This window comes from Anopheles moucheti, chromosome 3 (assembly GCF_943734755.1).
Source record: "Anopheles moucheti chromosome 3, idAnoMoucSN_F20_07, whole genome shotgun sequence".
NCBI lineage: Eukaryota > Metazoa > Arthropoda > Insecta > Diptera > Culicidae > Anopheles > Anopheles moucheti.
This window is the reverse complement of record NC_069141.1, coordinates 61,733,017-61,752,143: the sequence shown is the minus strand read 5'-3', so window position 1 is coordinate 61,752,143 and position 19,127 is coordinate 61,733,017. Positions and strand designations below refer to the sequence as shown.

Sequence of the window (19,127 nt, the reverse complement as noted above, 5' to 3'; positions counted from 1 at the left end):
CTATTCTAAGCCAACAACTGTGTGCATTGATATAGCTGATGTTGGTAACTTGTGCGTTGTTTTGGCTTTCATGCCATATGAATATATTACACAAAAAGTCATTTCGTCAAGAATAAGACCAATAGGGACAAATGAAATAATATTATAACAGAATGTGTGCAATCCTGCAGACCCGGTGGAAGAGATACAGCATCATGAGTATACCTGCCTGTGTAATAGGGCAGTGCACTCCTTTCTTTCAAATAAAAGCTTGCCTCGTGCAACCGCTGCGCTAAAAAACGCTACGTGCAAAACGTACATGTATTTTTCATTCACGGCCTTTAGTGCCACAAAAACTACACAAACAATACCATCAGCTACACAAATTCAACATGTAAATACAGATTCGAACTCCGAGGGTTGATGGCGTTTAGAGAAACTGTTCCGACAAAAAAGCATTGCGATGTGGTGCTGGAACTATCACTGGGTGTGTCTACACAGGAATAAGGCAACACAGTTGTAGTTCGGGATCCTTTCCTCGTTCTTGTTCATACCAGATCTAGAAGGATCTTTCAAGCCGTCTGCTTCACTACTTGCGATCCTATTTAGAATCGGTGTTGAGAACGAGACGATATTTCTGTTACGTAACTCATTTTGATTATTTTGATTTGAAAGCAATGCGCTTAACTTGTAACTTGTGGAAGGATCGTTATCGTTTGCCTAAATAAACATATGAGCATCGAAAGGCGCGATTCACGAAACCGGAAACAAACGCGCATGCATAAGGTAATGGGCTAATTATTTGTTTAGGATCAAAATGAGAATATCGCAGGAAAGAAAAGTCGCGATCGACTTCACCAATACGTTTCAAAGTTTCAATACTACATTCACCAATACATTGTTATCAAACTAGTATATAAGAAACGAAATTTTAGAATAAATCATCCTTTTTACACCAGACACAGAACGGTCGACTTCGTCTTTGATTTGGTAGAGATCTTGACAGGATTCGAGAACGGATGTTTGCCCGATGCAAGTTGCACTTGGTCTTCTCCGAAGTAATCCATTGAAAGAAACCTCCGCCTGTTTAAAGCGTTTAGTCTTGGTTGGAAATTGGTTGTAGCCAACAAGAGTTCAAGAACGGATGTTTGCCCGAGACGCACTGCGTTTTGGTCTTCTCTGAAGTAACCCTCGAAAGTTACAATCTTTTGAGTCTCGAGAAAGAGATCCGTTTTCGCGATAAGCGTACGCGACCGAAGTACTTTTGCACTGTAGGTCGCAAACTAACAATCGGTATCAGCTCATGAAGGTGATGCAGCTACTCAATATATTTGGATAGTTTCGGGAAAGTCTTCTGAATGATATTTCTATCAAGAAAACAACCGTATTTTAAAATAATATCGACAAAACCACGTTTATTAACGTGATAAACTAGCTCATCTGTCAAATTTTCAAAAACCGCGTATCTCCTAATCCGCCTATAAGAGGAACCGCGTATCTCGGGGACTGCTTGTACATCAAAACGATTACCGGGTTGTACACCATCAATTTTGCGCATTTTACGCGATTTGTTGATGAAGAAATACAACAGCAATACGTTTTCCACTTCATTACACCATTGTTGCTTTTCTTGCTCTACAGTCGTCTTCCAAACAACACAGACACATAGGACAATTCAATAAAGCGCTAGAAACATTTGCACATTCAGCCATAAACAAGTTCAATTCTATAAATAGCTAGCAGCTTGCATATTAGGACTGCTGTAGGGTTTAACTGGGGAAAGATGACCGAAGGAAAAAAGCGGCACAAAAACAGCTCAGAAAAAAGCGGCACAAAAAATAATTTTTGCTGCGGCACAACTTTTTGTACAGCGGTTGATGTTTTGAGCCGCCATGACAGTTGGTCCGATGAGGTGTTATTAAGACGTCTTTCCGCGGTCTTTTCGTCCCCGAAAAGACCGCGAAAAGACGTCTTTTCATGTGACGTTTTGGAGCATGGGTTTCAAAAAAGTCGTTTTTGACACCTTGCTTTTTTGCTGTCTGGGTGTCGGTCTTGATTCGTAGTTGGGCTACGTCGGCGAACCGCTTTTAATTGTTGCTTGGGATATACTTGGGCAGATATTTTCTCCCATGCTGTAGTGGCGTTTGGTCACAGAAAGTTTCCAAGTTTTCGGCCGTTTTCTGAATCTGGTGCCGTCCGGTGCAAATGTGGTGACCTGGTTACCTCCCCACCTGCACCCTGATTCCGGTGGTTTCGTTTGACTCGTTTGCTGAGCTGTCACCGACTGTATTGTCGAACCCGGTGTGGTACCGTCGTCGTGGTTTTCTTTTGGTGTGTGATCAGTAGTTCCGAAAGCTGCATCTCACGTACGCACAGTGCTCCTGATCGTGAAGGTATTTTGGGCAATTTCATCTCCAAGCTGCCAACTCTGTCACACTCTCCCTCCGGCCACCCTTTGGGATTTCTGTTCCGTACATCGCTTTCCTTTCCCAATATCCCCTACAAACCTAGCCAGGAGGAAAATGTGTTGTGATTGTGTGTGCTGTTCCAGCTCGCTCGAATGGAATATGTTAATCATCCGACAGTGCCGAGTGTGTAATACCTGATATTCACTAGCAGTTTTCTTTTCTCTCAACCCAAACAGTGTCGGTATAAATTTCCGTAGTGACAAAGAAAGTTTTGCAGAGCAGCGTAGCCCAACGAAACGCAAAATGAGTGCCGCTAATGTCCCCGCCGCCGCCAATCCAGCACCGCCGCCAGTGCTGAAGAAAGGCATCGTGAAGCAGGTATCGTATCACCTTCCACTGCATAGTTCCACGTTGGCCGAGTTTCGCTCATAAGCAAGGGAATGATTACCGAAGTTCAGACATTGGTCCCCCCGTCCCTTACACCGACAATGGGCGACAAAACCATCGGAACGTCGTGAAATTAGCTTCCGGGACCATCTCGCAAGAAGAAACTCAAGAAAAGCAAAGGGACAAATCCCTGCTTTTCTTTCACTCGTCAGCGTCTTTGTTGGGCAATCTTAATCCATCGCCTGTTACTATGATACGCGCTCTGCTGACACGCTGCGATGTGGCATGCCAAGTTGGCATTACTTTATGTAGCGCTGCCCCCCTCCTTTCTCGCCACATATAACCGCCACCTCACCCTAGCGTTTCCTCCCACCCCATCGGTTCATGCGGATGGTCACCTGTGCCACGGTGGAATTATATGCACCGTGTCGCACTAGATGGAAAACACATTTTCCTCCAGTTGTTCGGTCGTTCGATCGACTTGTTCGAATCGTTTGGCTGGGTGAAAGGTGTTTTGGTTTCGGGGGGATTAATAAGATGCAACCAAAACGAAAAGGATGCAAACGGTGAAAGTATTTCCAGTTGCAATTGTTTTCCCCATTATGCCCCCGTGAAGTCTGGCTCGTTCCATATGTTTGGGAAGCAAGTTGACATTTGTGTGTTTCTTTTTTGTGTGTACAGCTGCGAAAGGAAAATGTTTTAATTAACACACACCTCCCCCGAGCAGCTTTTAATTCAGAAAATTGACCAACAATCAAAATCTAAACTCCACCATTTAGGCCAATTATGCTTAGGATACAGGCGTGTATTTATATTGTGGGATTTAAAACTTTCAACGTGGCCGCTCGCGTGTCCGAATGTGTGCGTGTGCTATTGGTGCTGTCAGTTGGATTTACACAGGCGCAGGAATGTCAAAACTTGTGTCTCTTTCTTTTTTGGGCTTCACGCGGAGTCGGAAGTGCGTGCAACGTGCCTCCACGATGTGTCTTCTTTAAGTTTCTAACGTTTGCTTTTACTTTGCTTTGCTTCCGTACGCATTACTCCTGGTTAGATTCTCTCCGGCGACTCGTTGATCCTGCGTGATAAACCCGTGAATGGACCGCCACGAGAGAAGCAGCTCAATTTTGCTGGCGTTGTCGCACCCAAGCTTGCCCGCCGACCAGCCAACGGATCGAGGTAAGGGTCGCCATTCCGTTACGTATCCGTTTACGCACCGAGTGAGGTTATGAAGCACACGTGACTACATACCGTCTCCTTTCCAGTGACGGTTCCAAGGATCAAGCTTACGCCTGGGAATCCCGCGAGTACCTGCGCCAGCGGTTGATCGGCCAGGAGGTGTGGTTCTACTCGGAAAAGCCGCCGAACGCGACCCGCGAGTATGGCTACGTCAAGCTGGGCAAGGACCTCAACTCGGAGAACATCGTTGAGTCGATCGTATCCGAAGGTTTGGTAACTGTGAGGCGTGACAGCGTGCGCCAAACGCCCGAACATGCCCGCCTAATCGAGCTGGAGGATGCTGCGCGCCGGGCTCGCAAGGGCCTCTGGAGCGATGCACCGGAAGGTGAACACGTGCGCAACATTGTGTGGAACATCGACAACCCGAAGCAGTTCGTCGATCAGCACGGTGGCCAACTGATCAAGGCGATCATTGAGCATGTGCGCGACGGCTCGACGGTGCGTGCCTTCCTCATGCCGAACCCGCGCGTCTTCCAGCACGTTACGCTCATGATGTCCGGCATCCGCTGTCCCGGGTTCAAGCTGGACGCCGAGGGCAAGCCGGACAACACGACCGAGGTGCCGTACGCCGAGGAGGCCCGCTTCCACGTGGAAAGTCGACTGCTGCAGCGCGACGTTAAGATTCGGCTCGAATCGAACAGCAATACGAACTTCCTCGGAACGATCCTCTGCCCGGAAGGAAACATCGCCGAATCGCTCCTGCGTAACGGGTTTGCCAAGTGCGTTGAGTGGAGCATACCGTACGTTAAGGAGGGCATCGACCGATTGCGTGCCTCGGAACGGGAGGCCAAAGTGGGCCGACTACGGCTGTGGAAGGACTATAAACCTCCGGCAGCATTGGCGAACACCAAGGACAAGGAGCTGGTGGGCACGGTGATGGAGGTGTTCAACGGTGATGCGGTCTCGGTAAAGGTGGGCACCATCACGAAGAAGGTGTTCTTCTCCTCGATCCGGCCACCCCGCCCAAGGGAGGAAGATGGTCCGCGGGCGAAGAACTCGCGCCCTCTGTACGACATTCCTTACATGTTCGAGGCACGTGAATTCCTGCGCAAGAAGCTGATTGGCAAACGAGTAACGTGTACGCTCGACTATGTTGCACCTGCGCGCGATAACTACCCGGAGAAGTACTGCTACACGGTGCGGTTGGATGACCAGTAAGTAGCGTTGCTAAATATTTTATTTCAACTGCAAACGGTAAATTAATACACTCCACCATATATAGGTTTAACACTTACGTCCTTTACCGTAGGAAAGTGTTGTGATCAAGTGGTGGAAGATAATCGAACGCAATAGGTACATGTAGAGTGATGTTGAATGTAACACACTCAATCGGATCATGCGTTACAATATCCGTAACTGTGAATTTATACATTCTGAGAAACCAGGATAGTATCGTGGTATCGTATCTTGAAATTCGGTCTTAAATTGAAGGACCTCGTGTTCGTCATGGTTGACTAATGTGATCTAATAGATCGTTCCGAAGAGGATACTGCTCATATGTGTCCACCATATATAGGTTAAACACTTACACCCTTTTAACTCCATTGGGAAGTGTTATGATCAAGTGGTGGTAAATTATCATTCGAAATGATCTTGCAGAGTTAGTCTTTCCTTCGGGTAAAGTAGTCAAGCTCAAACAGATTGTTCGATACATTTTGTAGCAACGCGTAAATAATGCGAAAAAAGCAACCAAAATTCAGTCATTACATTAGTTCAAACGACAGCAAAAGAAACATCTGTTTCTAACATCGTGTCATTTTTCCAGGAACGTCGCTGAAGCAATGCTGGAGAAGGGTCTAGGCACGGTGATCAACTATCGCCAGGACGATGAGCAGCGCTCGCCCGAATACGACAAACTGCGCGCCGCACAGGAGCAAGCGATCAAGGGCCAGAAGGGAATGCACGCCAAGAAGCAAACCCCGTCGCATCGAATCAACGATCTGACCACGGATCATTCCCGCATCAAGCATCACTATCTGCCATCGTGGCAACGTGCCCTGCGTACCGAGGCGCTCGTTGAGTTCGTGGCGAGCGGATCCCGCCTGAGGCTCTACTGCCCGAAGGAAAGCTGCCTGGTAACATTCCTGCTCGCCGGTATCAGTTGTCGCCGTTCGTCTCGTCCGGCGATCGGTGGTGCCCCGGCCCAGGAAGCGGAACCGTACGGTGACGAAGCGCTGCAATTCACCCGCGAGAAGGTGCTGCAGCGAGACGTGAGCGTTAAGATTGATACCACCGACAAGCAGGCGACTAGCGTGATCGGTTGGCTGTTCACCGAGCATAACATCAATCTGTCGGTGGCACTCGTGGAGGAGGGTCTGGCCGAGGTGCACTTCACGGCGGAAAAGTCGGACTACTACCGTGTGCTGCGGGACGCGGAAGCGCGTGCGAAGGCACAGCGGAAGAACATCTGGAAGGATTACGTCGAAAAGGCGGCAGTTGAGGAAGAGAAGGACGAGATTGAAGACACGCCGGATGTGAACACGCCCGCGGAACGGAAGGTGAAGTACGAGAGTGTGGTCGTGACGGAAGTGACGCCCGAGCTGCAATTCTACGCCCAGCATACGGACCAGGGCGCCAAGCTGGAGGAGCTGATGACGAAGCTGCGCCAGGACTTCAAGGCGATGCCACCGGTAACGGGCTCGTACGCACCGAGACGTGGCGATATGTGTGCGGCCAAGTTCTCCGAGGACGACGAGTGGTACCGTGCGAAGGTGGAGAAGGTAGAGAAGGGTGGTAACGTGTCGATTCTTTACATCGATTACGGTAACCGTGAGGTAAGTGAGGAATTTGCCAGTTTTTTCCGTTGAGAAAATAATACGCAAGCTCCTTAGATCCATTTCTGCAATTACGAAAGAAATGCTTGAGTCATAAGCTTGCAAGAGCATCTTTAGCACCGACTGGAACCCTGGAATAAGTGATCCTTTGCCGCACGTTTGATCTCCTCTTGAGTGGTTTTCGATGTCTACGGCACGTAGTATGAACCGTACCCTGGGACTTTGCGACAGGAACACGGCGGCAATATTCTTTTGCCTGTCCGTTATTACTGCCTCTTCGTTTCGACCACGGCTAGTGCATGGTGTCGCTAAGGCGAGAGAACCGTACGCTTAGGATGCGAGAGTGCTTCGCAATTGTATCTCACGTTCACAGCATTTAGTAGTGTTCTGCTCGGACAGGATGAAACTTCAATCCCTTGAAATACACCCCATTATTTATAATAGATTTTAATTGTATTTATATTTTTCACTTCTCCGCAGAATGTCCCTTCGACTCGTCTTGCAATGATCCCGCCAACCTTTATCTCGGAGAAACCGTTCGCGCATCTGTACGTGCCGGCTCTGTTGCTACTGCCGACCGATCCCGACGATCGTACTGAAGCCGTGAAAGCGTTCTCGCAGGACGTGCTGAACCGAACGCTCAACATGAACGTCGAGTATCGGTAAGTTTCGCAAAAATCAACTCGTTCAATGCCCTCCGGCAATGGTTATGCCAAAGAAATGGACTGTAAACCTAGTCAGATCTTCTAGACCATTGCCAACAGAAAAGACAGGATCTAGCTTTGCTTGTATCCGTACCGACTTTCGAAAGCGCGCGCAGCGAATAATGGTACTGCGTGCTGCCTTAAATAGGTTTTACATAGCTTACAATAACAACCGTTGAAGGTGGACTAATTTCTTTTCTAACGCAATTCATATTTTCCAGCATCGCTGGTACTGAGTACGTGACGCTGGTTGATCCTAGCACGAAGGCCGACATCGCCGAGGATCTAATTGCTGACGGTTACTTGATCGCGGACAAGAACAAGAAGGATCGCAGATTGACCAAGCTGGTATGTAACGAAGCGAACAATGAGTGTGGTGGTGATGTGCATTATGTACGTAATGTTACATTGCTTTAATGTTTCTCTTCTTTTCAGATTGCGGACTACAAGGATGCAGAGCAGAAGGCCCGCAAGCATCATAAGGGCATCTGGCAGTACGGTGATAGCACCGAAGACCAGGCTGGAGAGTTTGGCCTCAGCCGTTAATGGCGCCGGCCAGCGCTCTCCCATGCTGTTCATCCTCAGACAGTTTCGTCCATTCTCGGTCATGACGCCCTGCCGTATTCGTATGTTCCACCTGTGCGCTGTTACGATCTACTTTTTACTGTACTGTGAACAACACCTGATCGTGGCTCTCGAAATGCATGATACAAAGGATTATCCTATCTTTTTGCATGAAAAGGCAGCCAGTTTGCGTGTGTCGCAATCGGTTGAAAAGTACGCATCGTTTAAGAACTGGAAACACCTTTCATCTAAAACGTACGGCGAGGCTAATGATCACGATCGATTCGATGTGTGGCAGTGTGGTATGAGAGCAGAAATCTGACGGTTAAACTGTTTGGATCTCCTCAACACTTAACTCATGCACGTCAACAATTGGCAAGAATTGACGGAACAGGTGGATGAACGCATAAAATGAATCATTACACACCTGCCTATCGATATATAACAGTAAAAAAACAAACAAAAAAAATCCACAAAAAAAGTACACTATATAATGTGAGTCAAAAAAAAAAGGAGAAAAGGACGAACGCATGAAGAAGCAACAATAGGCTTGCTCTGGCGCTTACTGGAAGAACCACTGCCTGTACATCTTCCATCATATATGCAACTCCAGCAAGCATCACCAACACGTGTTCGGGCTATGACTGAACCGGAATGCGTTAATACTCCGCCACACTGGAAACCGTTTCGAATTCTTTTGATTTCGAGACGTACCTCCATTCGCAAAACGGTAGGCAGAGCCCGATACGTCGAAAGCTACACTTACACTCGATGTCAAACACAAGGGGACAGCTATCAACATGAGACTGGAGCTTCGAAACCCTCGCCAGAGTAGCGGTTGGTCTTTATGGAACGTTCACATTTAGCCATTAGTTTTTGTTTCACTATTATGTGTTTATTTTTACGGTTTACGCGTAACGCATTACATCTTCCATTTGCCTGATTGTCACAAAGAACCTTTTTTTACTTGTTTTCTTTTGCCGCACTATCTTTTTTGTCTTGGTTCAATACATAGTGAAAATAAAAAAAAATATCCTGACATTATAAAACTGTAAAACCACTCTGTAATTATGAATTGTGCGTTATGTATTATGTTAAGGGCAGTTACGTATCCGAAGGTTTTTTTAAGTCACGAAACACTTTAAAAGGTGCGCTGGAATGGCATCTCGAGTCTCTACCGCGGTGATCGCATGGTCTACCGGTCCGGTGGCCGATCAATGAACGAAAGTGCAGGTTGGGGATACGTGAGCACTGCCCGAGAAGAACACAGCGCCCGCTCAAATGCTACAGCGTGAGAACTACGCACTACGACAGAACGTGAAGAACTACGCTCGACTGAGAAGGCAACAGACACGGTTTGCTGGAGGAAAATCTATCATCGACCAAATCTTCACTCCACAACAGGTTTGAAAGGCCTCCAGAAAGGTCGGAAGCACCAGATCCCTACGCAGCATCTATCAAGGCGTTCTACGATACCATAAATCAGACAGAGCTGTGGAACACCATGCAGCAGTACGGATTCCCTGGGAAACTAGTGCGGATGCAGTGCAGGGTGAGAGTCACGAACATGCTGTCGGAACCGTTCGAATCTCACCGGGCACTGAGGTAGGAAGATGGACTGTCTGCTATTTAATATAGCTCTGGAGGGCGTCAGTAGCACACCCGGGGCACGATTCTCACTCGGTCATTTCAATTCTTTGGCTTCGCAGATGACATCGACATCAGCGGAAGTGTACGAAGAACGAAGACAAAGTACCTTCTTGCCGGAGGCTCTGACCGTGTTAGAGACCGGCTGGCGAGCAAAGTATTTGTTGACGGTGAATATCTTGAGATTGTGGAGTTGTTCTGGTAACTTTGTAAGATCGTAGATCCATCTCCATACCTTTCATTCCAAGTCTCGATGACCGACTCAGCACAGGATCGCATGGATCCCACAAATGGATGTGATAAAGTCTGTGTTCCCAAACGATTAGTGTTATCGACGGAATTAAGCGTGAGATTGCTTATAAAAAATGCTTCATTTATCTACGAGTGTTGCGAATTCTTATCGCATTTGTTTGTAGATCGGCTGTAATGAGTGATTTGACAAGCCATCAGATAGGTAAAGTTAAAAGGACGATGATAGCAATATTGTTTTTGCGACTGCCGCCTTATCTCAAACCCTTACGATTTGGCAGCTGTTTCGGGAGTTAGGAATGGCAAATTGCTATTACTTTAGTAATACTTTTGTCCGTCTCACTAGGAGATTTTTTATTCTTTGTTCGCTATAGAATTTATTATCGGATGGGTTTTGCACATTCAAATCGGGGTTTGCACGCTCGAATCAACGAATAAGCGAGGGTTCTCACTTTGATATAAACGTGGAATTGTGTTGTTCGGATCACAACACACGGACTGAGTTGTTCGGACTGAGGCTAACTCTGACTTTACTGCTCGTCCTTAACTTCAAACAACACATTGCTAGGTATGAACGATGTTACAATAAAACGAAAAGAATTTCAGCAAACGTGTTAGGTTTTGTGTTTAAAAGTCACTTTCGTTTTACTTTAATAAAAACTGAGACGGTCGAATTTAAAACACTTAATACAACACACTTTATTTTAAGACTTAACACAAATATAACAATAAGGCGGGACGCTACAGAACACGTCCCTTCGCTTGGACGGTTGCGTTGGAAGAGAACAAGACGATGGCCGCGCGCACAGCCGACGATAGCCGAACAGCGTACGTCGATCGCTGTCGCACGACGACAGGATCGAGCAAAGCCGTAACGCTTCACGACCGAGGTGTATACACAACACCTCCCCCTTTTAAGTCAGCCTGTACGGGCTGAACCTACGTGGCAATCTTCTAATCCTAGAAGAACGTCGTGGTAGCCGCGTCTGCTGTGTGTTGCTCCTGCTATTAGCCGGGGGTCCTTGCTGCTCTTCCAAATGTGCCGGTGCTGTTGGCGATGATGCTAATGCTCGCTGCGCCTCTACCTGCGCAGGCGGTGCTGATGATGATGTGGGATGCGATGCGGGCGACGGCACGGGTAACGCTGGCTGATGAGATGAAGGATGCGGCAAATCCCATTCATCCAACAGGATAAATAGGGGTAGTTGATGCTCCGTTCGCTCGTTCCGTTCAGCCGGGCCAGCAACACGACGTCGGAGCTGATTCACGTGACGCCGATGCTTTTGCTGGTCCTGGGTAACCACCTCGTAAATGACATTACCCATTCTGCGAACTATCCTTCCAGATGCCCAGCTCCAAGAGTTCGCCTTGTATAACTTAGCATACACCAAATCACCCGGCTGCCATTCTCGAATATCGCTCCTAGTGATGGTCTCTGATGACGCTGGCGGCCGCAACAGATGATGAACTGTTCTGGTTGCTCTTCCGATCATCACCTCGGCTGGGGTGCGTTGCGCCAAAACAGGATTTGGTGTGGAGCGATAGGTTTGAAGAAACAGTTCCAATGCTTCTTCCAGCGACGTACTTCCCACCTGTATTTTCCTCAACGCCCGCTTGAACGTGTCCACGAACCGCTCGGCTTGGCCGTTCGATTGTGGATGAAAAGGCGGAGTTCGAATATGCTCAATGCCGTTCCGCTCACAGAACTCGCTGAAGACTTCGCTGGTGAATTGGGGGCCATTGTCGCTGACCAATGTTATCGGTGGTCCAAACCTAGCAAATATGCCTCGCAAGATGGTAATTGTAGCGGATGAGGTAATACTCGCCGTTTTCACGATCTCAGGCCACTTAGAGAAGGCATCTACGACGACCAGGAAATACACTCCATCCACTGGACCGGCGTAGTCGATGTGAACACGATGCCAAGGACCGGATGGTTTTGGCCATAATGATGGGGCCACTGCTTGAGGGGATTTGGCTGCGGCCTGGCACGGCCCACAGGTAGCGACGCAATCGGTGATGTCGTTGTCCAGTGATGGCCAGTAAACGAAACTGCGCGCAATCGCCTTCATCCGCTGGATGCCTGGGTGTCCACGATGTAGCTGGTTTAGGCACCTTTTTTGTAGAGCAGCGGGTACCACTACCCTCTCCCCGAAAAGAATGCAGCCATCCACGGTTGTCAGCGCATCTCTTCGGTGATGAAAGCGGACTAAATCCTCTGCGTAAGCCACGCCCCGAGGCCAACCCTCTTTGACGTACCGGTACACTTGTCGTAGTAGTGCATCGTTTCTCGTAGCTGTAGCAACTTCTCTAAAATGAATCGGAAATGATTTTAGTGATTCAATGGCCACACAACTTACGACTTCCTCCAGCTCGATGCTAGCGATGATGTATTCAGGCTCCGGCTTCTCGCATCTGCTAATAAGCCGAGATAGCAGATCCGCATTCCCAAATTTGTCCGTCGGTATGTACTCCATCTCGAAATCGTACAGCTGCAGCGTTAGCGCAAACCGTTGCAGCCGATTTGCGGTATATACGGGAATGCCTTTTTTCGAGCCAAAAATCTGGAGCAATGGCCTGTGGTCGGTTTGGAGTCGAAAATGTCTGCCATACAGCATTTTGTGGAAACGCGTTACCGCAAATATGATCGCCAATCCTTCGCGGTCTATCTGGCTGTACCCTGCCTCTGCTTTTGTTAAAGCCCGCGACGCGTGTTGCACCACCTTTACTGATCCGTCTGCAAACTTGTGACTGATGGTTGCTCCGAGTCCTACGGAAGACGCGTCCGCCGCTACAATGATGTCGGCTCTAGGGTCATAGTAAGTTAAAAGCAGATCCGATTTCAGCACTTCCTTAAACCTGCTGAATGCTCTCTCGCACTGTTTGGTCCAAACAAACTGGCTTTCATTTTTCAACAGATCGTCCAGGGGGTACCTCAAATCCCGCATCCTGGGAATAAACTTGCCATAATAATTGATTGCGCCCAAAAATGAACGAACCTCATTAACATTTGTTGGCGCTGGCAGTTTTATGATTGCCTCGATTTTCTTTGGGTTCGGCCTTAAACCTGTTCGGTCAATGATGTGCCCGAGGTATTCTATTTGGTGCATATTGAAAGCGCATTTTTCGGCCTTGATCGTGAACCCAAAGTCTTGCACACGCTGGAGCACCTTTCTGACGTTCTCATCGTGCTCTCTTTCCGTCCTACCCCCGACAACAACATCGTCCATATAACCAGATGTGTCATGCAATCCGGCAAGCATCGCATCTATAATCTGCTGAAATGCGGCTGGTGCTATCTTTAATCCTGGAGGTAGACGGTTATAGAGGTATAGACCCCGATGCGTGTTTATCGCGAGAAGAGTCCTGCAGCTCTCCTCGATCTCGACTTGCAAAAATGCGTCCGACAAATCTATTTTGCTGAAGATCTTACAGTGAGCAAGCTTCGCAAAAATGTCATCCGGCAACGGCAAAGGATACTCGTGCGGCTGCAGCGCAGCATTCAGCCCAGTGGAATAATCGCCGCAAATTCGAATACTGCCGTTGCTCTTACGTACGACCACGATTGGGGCTGCCCATTCGGAGTAATCAATGGGAGTGATCACGTTCATTTCTACCAATCGGTCAAGCTCTTTTTCAACAGTGGCTTGCATGGCATAAGCCACGGGCCGCTTTGGACGGAAAACTGGACTGCAATTTTCCCTTAGCTGCAGCTTGATCTGCGCCTTTGTACAAAGCCCTGTACCTCGAAACACTTCGGGAAAGCTTGCATGCAACGCTTTTGGAACGTGCGTATCCGTTGAAATGTTCGCACAAAACATGTCCATTGGGACGGAGCCAAGGGCAAAAGAATCCACCAAATCTGCTCCCAGCAAGAGCAGATTGACCTGAGCCACACGGATGATCGCCGGCTTGGTGGCGTTGCATATTGTCACCCCTGCTTCAAACTCGCCTAGCAGCTTTAATTTTTCATTAGAGGCAGTTTTTGCACAAACGGTAGGCTTTACCAATGATGGCTTCCCTAGTTTTTCCCATGCGGTCTGACCTATGACCGATATGTCCGAGCCCGTATCCAACTGCAATCGGATACTCGTTCCATTGATGGAAACCTGCACAAATTTACGGCTGGCTCGTACACTACACACCCTAACCGTTCTAACAGACCGTGGTGGTCGGTGGCTTCTGCGACCGGTGTGATGCTTCCGCTTGCGACAACGCTCCTCCCGATGACCTGATTCACCGCACTCTTTGCACTTATAATTCGATTTCGGACAATCTTTCACCCAATGCCAACCACCGCATAGCCCGCAAGCGTTACTCGGTTTCTTACTCCCTGATTGGTTATCGCGAAACGTGCGATGCGAGCGCGATCCTTTATCCGAGCCCTTAAAATGGTTTCGGCCGCCATTTTGTAATGCAAGCACACGCTCTTCCGACGCACCAGTGATCATTGCATTTTCACGTTTGAGGTTAGCAATGCGGTTGCATTCCGCCGATATTTGCTCTAGAGTGATATCGGGGCGCTCTTCAATGCGAGTGAGCAGCTTCACTCTAAAATCCTTGTCCGTTTCCTCCTTCAGTCCGCAGACAAAAACTAAGCACTTGAGCTGTTCCTCGCTCATTCCATTTAGCTCGAAATCCACGCACGCCCGATTAACGCGACATGCGTACACCAAAAAATCCTCACTCTTGCTCTTTACTAACTGCATGCATTTGTAACGCTTAGTTAGCAAGGATTCTGTTTTTCCAAAAATGGATTTCAGTTTGGCAATGGTTGCCTCGAGCGTAAAATCACGGGGTTTTTGGGGAAGAATATAGTTCACATACCTTTCGTGCTCTAACGGACCCAGCTTCCTCAGGAGTAAGCGCACTTTGGCCGCATCGTCAATCCTGGCTGCATCTCTGACGAACAAATCCTCGTAACGCGAATACCATTTCTCGAACGTTACGCCTGCGTCAGCATCGAAACGGAATTCCGTGATGTTCCTGGCCAACGAATCAAGGATTTGCTCCGGATTGAAGGGAAACTGGTGATGCTGCTGCTGCGGCTGTGATGCTGACTGCGGTTGTGATACCGATTGCTGCTGCTGCTGTGGCTGTGATGCTGACTGCGGTTGTGATACCGATTGCTGCTGCTCCAACTTGGTCATTACTTGCTGCATGAGCTGGATCAATTGCAACATTGTGGGCTCACCGCTTTGATACAAAATCGTCTGTGATGACGGCATTGGGAGCGATGGGGGATGCTGGCTTGATGACGCCGTGAAAAGCGATGGCGGATGCTGGCTTGATGACGCCGTGATAAGGGATGGCGGATGCTGGATGGGCGATCCTGCTTGATGATCCAACGTTGCACCGTTCGGCTGGAACGGCGGTCCAAACCCGGGTTGTAGATGCGCGGTACCCGGAACATCGAATTGCTGCGAGAGACGACGTTGATCCTCTTCCATGCTATTGTCTCTCAGGTCCGTGTCCTTGCGACGCCGCTTGCGTGGGAGCGGAATGATTGCACTTCGCGGTATACTTTTTTTTTCACTAAACTTTAGTCCTCGTCGCCACTTTTGTGTTTAAAAGTCACTTTCGTTTTACTTTAATAAAAACTGAGACGGTCGAATTTAAAACACTTAATACAACACACTTTATTTTAAGACTTAACACAAATATAACAATAAGGCGGGACGCTACAGAACACGTCCCTTCGCTTGGACGGTTGCGTTGGAAGAGAACAAGACGATGGCCGCGCGCACAGCCGACGATAGCCGAACAGCGTACGTCGATCGCTGTCGCACGACGACAGGATCGAGCAAAGCCGTAACGCTTCACGACCGAGGTGTATACACAACATTAGGTATTCTCAGCTTAAAGCATTTATGATCTCGGGTTTAAACTGAACCAAATCAGAGAATAGTTTTACCAAATCCAGCCACTCAAATATACAGAGTACCGAATATTAAACCTTCATTTCGGTCCTCACCATCTGTACGAACCACCGTATTTCTCTGATACGGTGAGCAGAGCTGGAAAATTTATCTCGCCAGCGTCTCATTTTGGTACTAAAATGTACTAAAACGCATTGTTATCGTGTTACTATATGATTTTCAGACGCGGTATTAATTATTGCATGGGAAATCTTATCAAAATTATGCTATCAACCGAACATTCGCTTCTTACGGTTTCGTGTAGTAATCTGGGCTAATAAAATTGCAATTGTCCGTCTGGCTATTCCTTGGCTTCTTAACTCCAACGTTCATGGCCACCTTCCAGTTTATGGAGGTTATTGTGCTACAAAGATAAGAACACTACTTGCGATGTGCTCCTATGGTGGCTACGTATGTTATCAAGTCACAATAAATCCTAGAGTTTCAGGAAACTTCAATTAACATACCATGCACGGTTTGGAGGACTCCAGCAACAAGACCAAGACCGCGAAGCGATTGGACCACCGAATAAGTAAGCAGGAAGGCAGTAATTCATGGCTTTGACAGGTAATCTTGAGTAATCTAATGGATTAACTCGGTGCGAATATCAACCGACCCAACTGTGCTTCCCATTTCGTTTGGCAAGCAAAGCGTACCAGTCAAAACAGAGGTTATTGTGCTACAAAGATAAGGACGTGTGGCAATATAGCTTATCGATCCCGTGGGAAGAATTCGGCCTCACAAAACAATTTTCCCATAATCAGAAGACTTGCTACGCGATTGCAGGAAGCTCGTGCCGATTATAATTGGATAAGATTTGTTTCACGCATAGATTTTTGTATAAAAGCTGAAACCTCGAGGTTTAGTTTACTGTACTGTGCGTCAAGATGAAAACCTTCGTGTTGCTTGTTGGTCTCCTGGCCGTTGCCAGCGCGGAATGGATCGATATCGATTGGTCCAAGGTGCGTCCGATTGAGGAGTTCGATCACTACTGGGCTCGTCTGCCAGCTGATATGCAGATCTACCGTAAGATGGTTCCCTCGCACCGTATCGTCAATGGACAGGAGGCTACGCCCGGTCAGTTCCCGTACCAGATCGCTCTGCTCAGTGAATTCGGGACTGGAACCGGTCTGTGCGGAGGTTCCGTGTTGACCAACCACTATATCCTGACCGCTGCTCACTGCGTCGTGTCCGGTGCTACTACATTGGCCACTGGAGGTACTGCCATCATGGGAGCTCACAACCGTAACGTTCAGGAGGCTACCCAGCAGCGCATTCGTTTCTCGACCGGTGGAATTATCCGTCATCCGCAGTACAGCACGACCAACATCCGTAATGATATCGCCGTGGTTCGTTTGAACTCTCCGATTACCTTCAACGCTCGCGTCCAGCCGGCCCGTCTGCCTGCTCGCTCGGATACTCGTCAGTTCGGAGGATTCACCGGAACTGTGTCCGGATTCGGACGTGTCACGGATAATGGGGCTACGTCGGCTGTTGTCAGGTTCACTAGCAACCCGGTCATGACCAATGCTGATTGTATTGCTCGCTGGAACACTGCCCTGATTCAGCCTCAGAATGTGTGCTTGAGCGGTGAGGGAGGTCGCTCGGCCTGCAACGGTGACTCCGGTGGCCCGCTGGCCGTCCAGGATGGTGGAAGCCTCCAGATTGGTATTGTGTCGTTCGGATCTGCTGGTGGTTGCTCAATTGGTATGCCATCGGTGTACGCTCGTGTGTCGTTCTTCCTGTCCTGGATTGAGGCTAACTCTGACTTCGTTGCTCGTCCTTAAATCACCACGAAACTGTTTATAAATAAAAGTACGAAATTTTACAAAGTATACAACACCGTTAAGCTTATGTTCCAGTAAATTTCAAAGGTTCCGAATGACATTTTTACGACTCAGCTGATGGCAAGCGAGAGAACACATATACGGGGCCAAAAATCCTTCTGAGCATCTTCATTTTGTACGCCCCTAAGAGGGTATCGTCAGTTTTAGACAAAGTGCATGTCACAGAAGCGTATATGACTACTGGAACTATATAAGTTCAATATAGTCCCAGCTTCGTTTGTCGCGACAGGTGTTTTGCGAGGACTCGTAGATGTTTCCTCAGACTGTAGAATGACCGGTTGGGTGCTGACCCTAGCATGCATCTCAACATCAACATCACCTATCTGTACGTCACCTCTGAGTGATTCTGGTGTGACAGCATCTAGTAAGCGTCAGCTATGTAAGAGAGCTGTAGCCAATGCTGTGGCCGACAAATGTTTTCTTGATCTTTATAAATCCTCGTAACCGAAGGAGCAGACCTTTCCACGTTGGCTGTTGGATCCAGACTGCGGTTTTGCAGACTGCTAACGCTGCACGTGTCTGTATGTGTGTGTGTTGTATCCGTGAATACTATCCCTTGCATTGTTTTCAGTGCAACTGCTTGCGCAGTTGCGCTTGTAAGGACGGGGAACTGTATTCAAGGAATTGCTGTCCTTGTTGGGGATTGCTACTGTTCTCTAGGTGCTACTGTCGACTATTGTTGTGTTTCTGCGAAGGTACTCTGATGCGTGTAGGAGTTGTGGCCGGTTCGCCACAGAGCCATAAACCAATGATGTCTATGTCATCAGCGTATGCCATGATCTGAATTGACTTATAGAAGATGGTCCCCGTCGATTCCACCTTCGAGACGCAAATGGTTCTAAACATCTCGTTGGCGCAGACCCTTTTTTTTTAACGGGGTAGGAATCTTCAAAAGACGAACACGTAAGAGGAGGATGGATACGGTTGCCATAAGCGTTTGTAAACCACCGTCCATCCGGTGAACATTGCGGGATTCACCAGGTCCGCTAATTCCGGGGGAAGGAATTAGCGTCCTGGCGTGACCTCGATAACCACTCCTCGACCTGATCCAACCCTGCCGATGCGCTGCTCCGATGTCCTGTTGGCGCAGACCCTTGATGGTAGCAAAGGACTCCGAGAGTATTCCATCCACCATCACCGGGCAATCGACGTTGGTCATTGTCATTCGTACTATTCTGGTAAGCTTGATCGGGATTTCAATAGAGCTCATTGCGGCGTACAGTTTTACGCTGGCTATACGATTTGCTGCAGCCTAAAGTTAGGCGATTGCGAAACATCATATTTGGTGCTTGGGGGCCTAACCAACGAAGTGGTGCGAAATAGGTTCATTAGTGTTAGTTTGAGCTAGTAATGAATATGTTGTAAGTAATCAGAAATATAAGTTCTCTTCCGTTTCGACCGCCGTGCGATTCGA

The 19,127-nt window shown here is 48.1% G+C and overlaps 3 protein-coding genes across 3 annotated transcripts; 2 read left to right on the top strand and 1 right to left on the bottom strand.

The window, feature by feature from the left end:
• The first annotated feature begins 2,099 nt into the window (after positions 1-2,099).
• LOC128300473 (staphylococcal nuclease domain-containing protein 1) lies at positions 2,100-9,060 on the top strand. Its single transcript, XM_053036545.1, has 8 exons — positions 2,100-2,372; positions 2,624-2,765; positions 3,826-3,950; positions 4,037-5,164; positions 5,776-6,784; positions 7,265-7,446; positions 7,710-7,836; positions 7,924-9,060. Exons 2-8 carry the CDS (start codon positions 2,691-2,693, stop codon positions 8,032-8,034), a joined length of 2,757 nt encoding a protein of 918 aa, XP_052892505.1. The 5' UTR covers positions 2,100-2,372; positions 2,624-2,690; the 3' UTR covers positions 8,035-9,060.
• Positions 9,061-10,862: 1,802 nt separating this feature from the next.
• On the bottom strand, positions 10,863-15,398 carry LOC128302886 (uncharacterized protein K02A2.6-like). The gene has a single exon (XM_053039732.1). It carries the CDS (start codon positions 15,396-15,398, stop codon positions 10,863-10,865), a length of 4,536 nt encoding a protein of 1,511 aa, XP_052895692.1.
• Positions 15,399-16,753: 1,355 nt separating this feature from the next.
• Positions 16,754-17,653, top strand: LOC128300890 (brachyurin-like). The gene has a single exon (XM_053037129.1). The coding sequence runs from the start codon at positions 16,754-16,756 to the stop codon at positions 17,651-17,653; it is 900 nt and encodes a 299-aa protein (XP_052893089.1).
• The last annotated feature ends 1,474 nt before the right edge of the window (positions 17,654-19,127 follow it).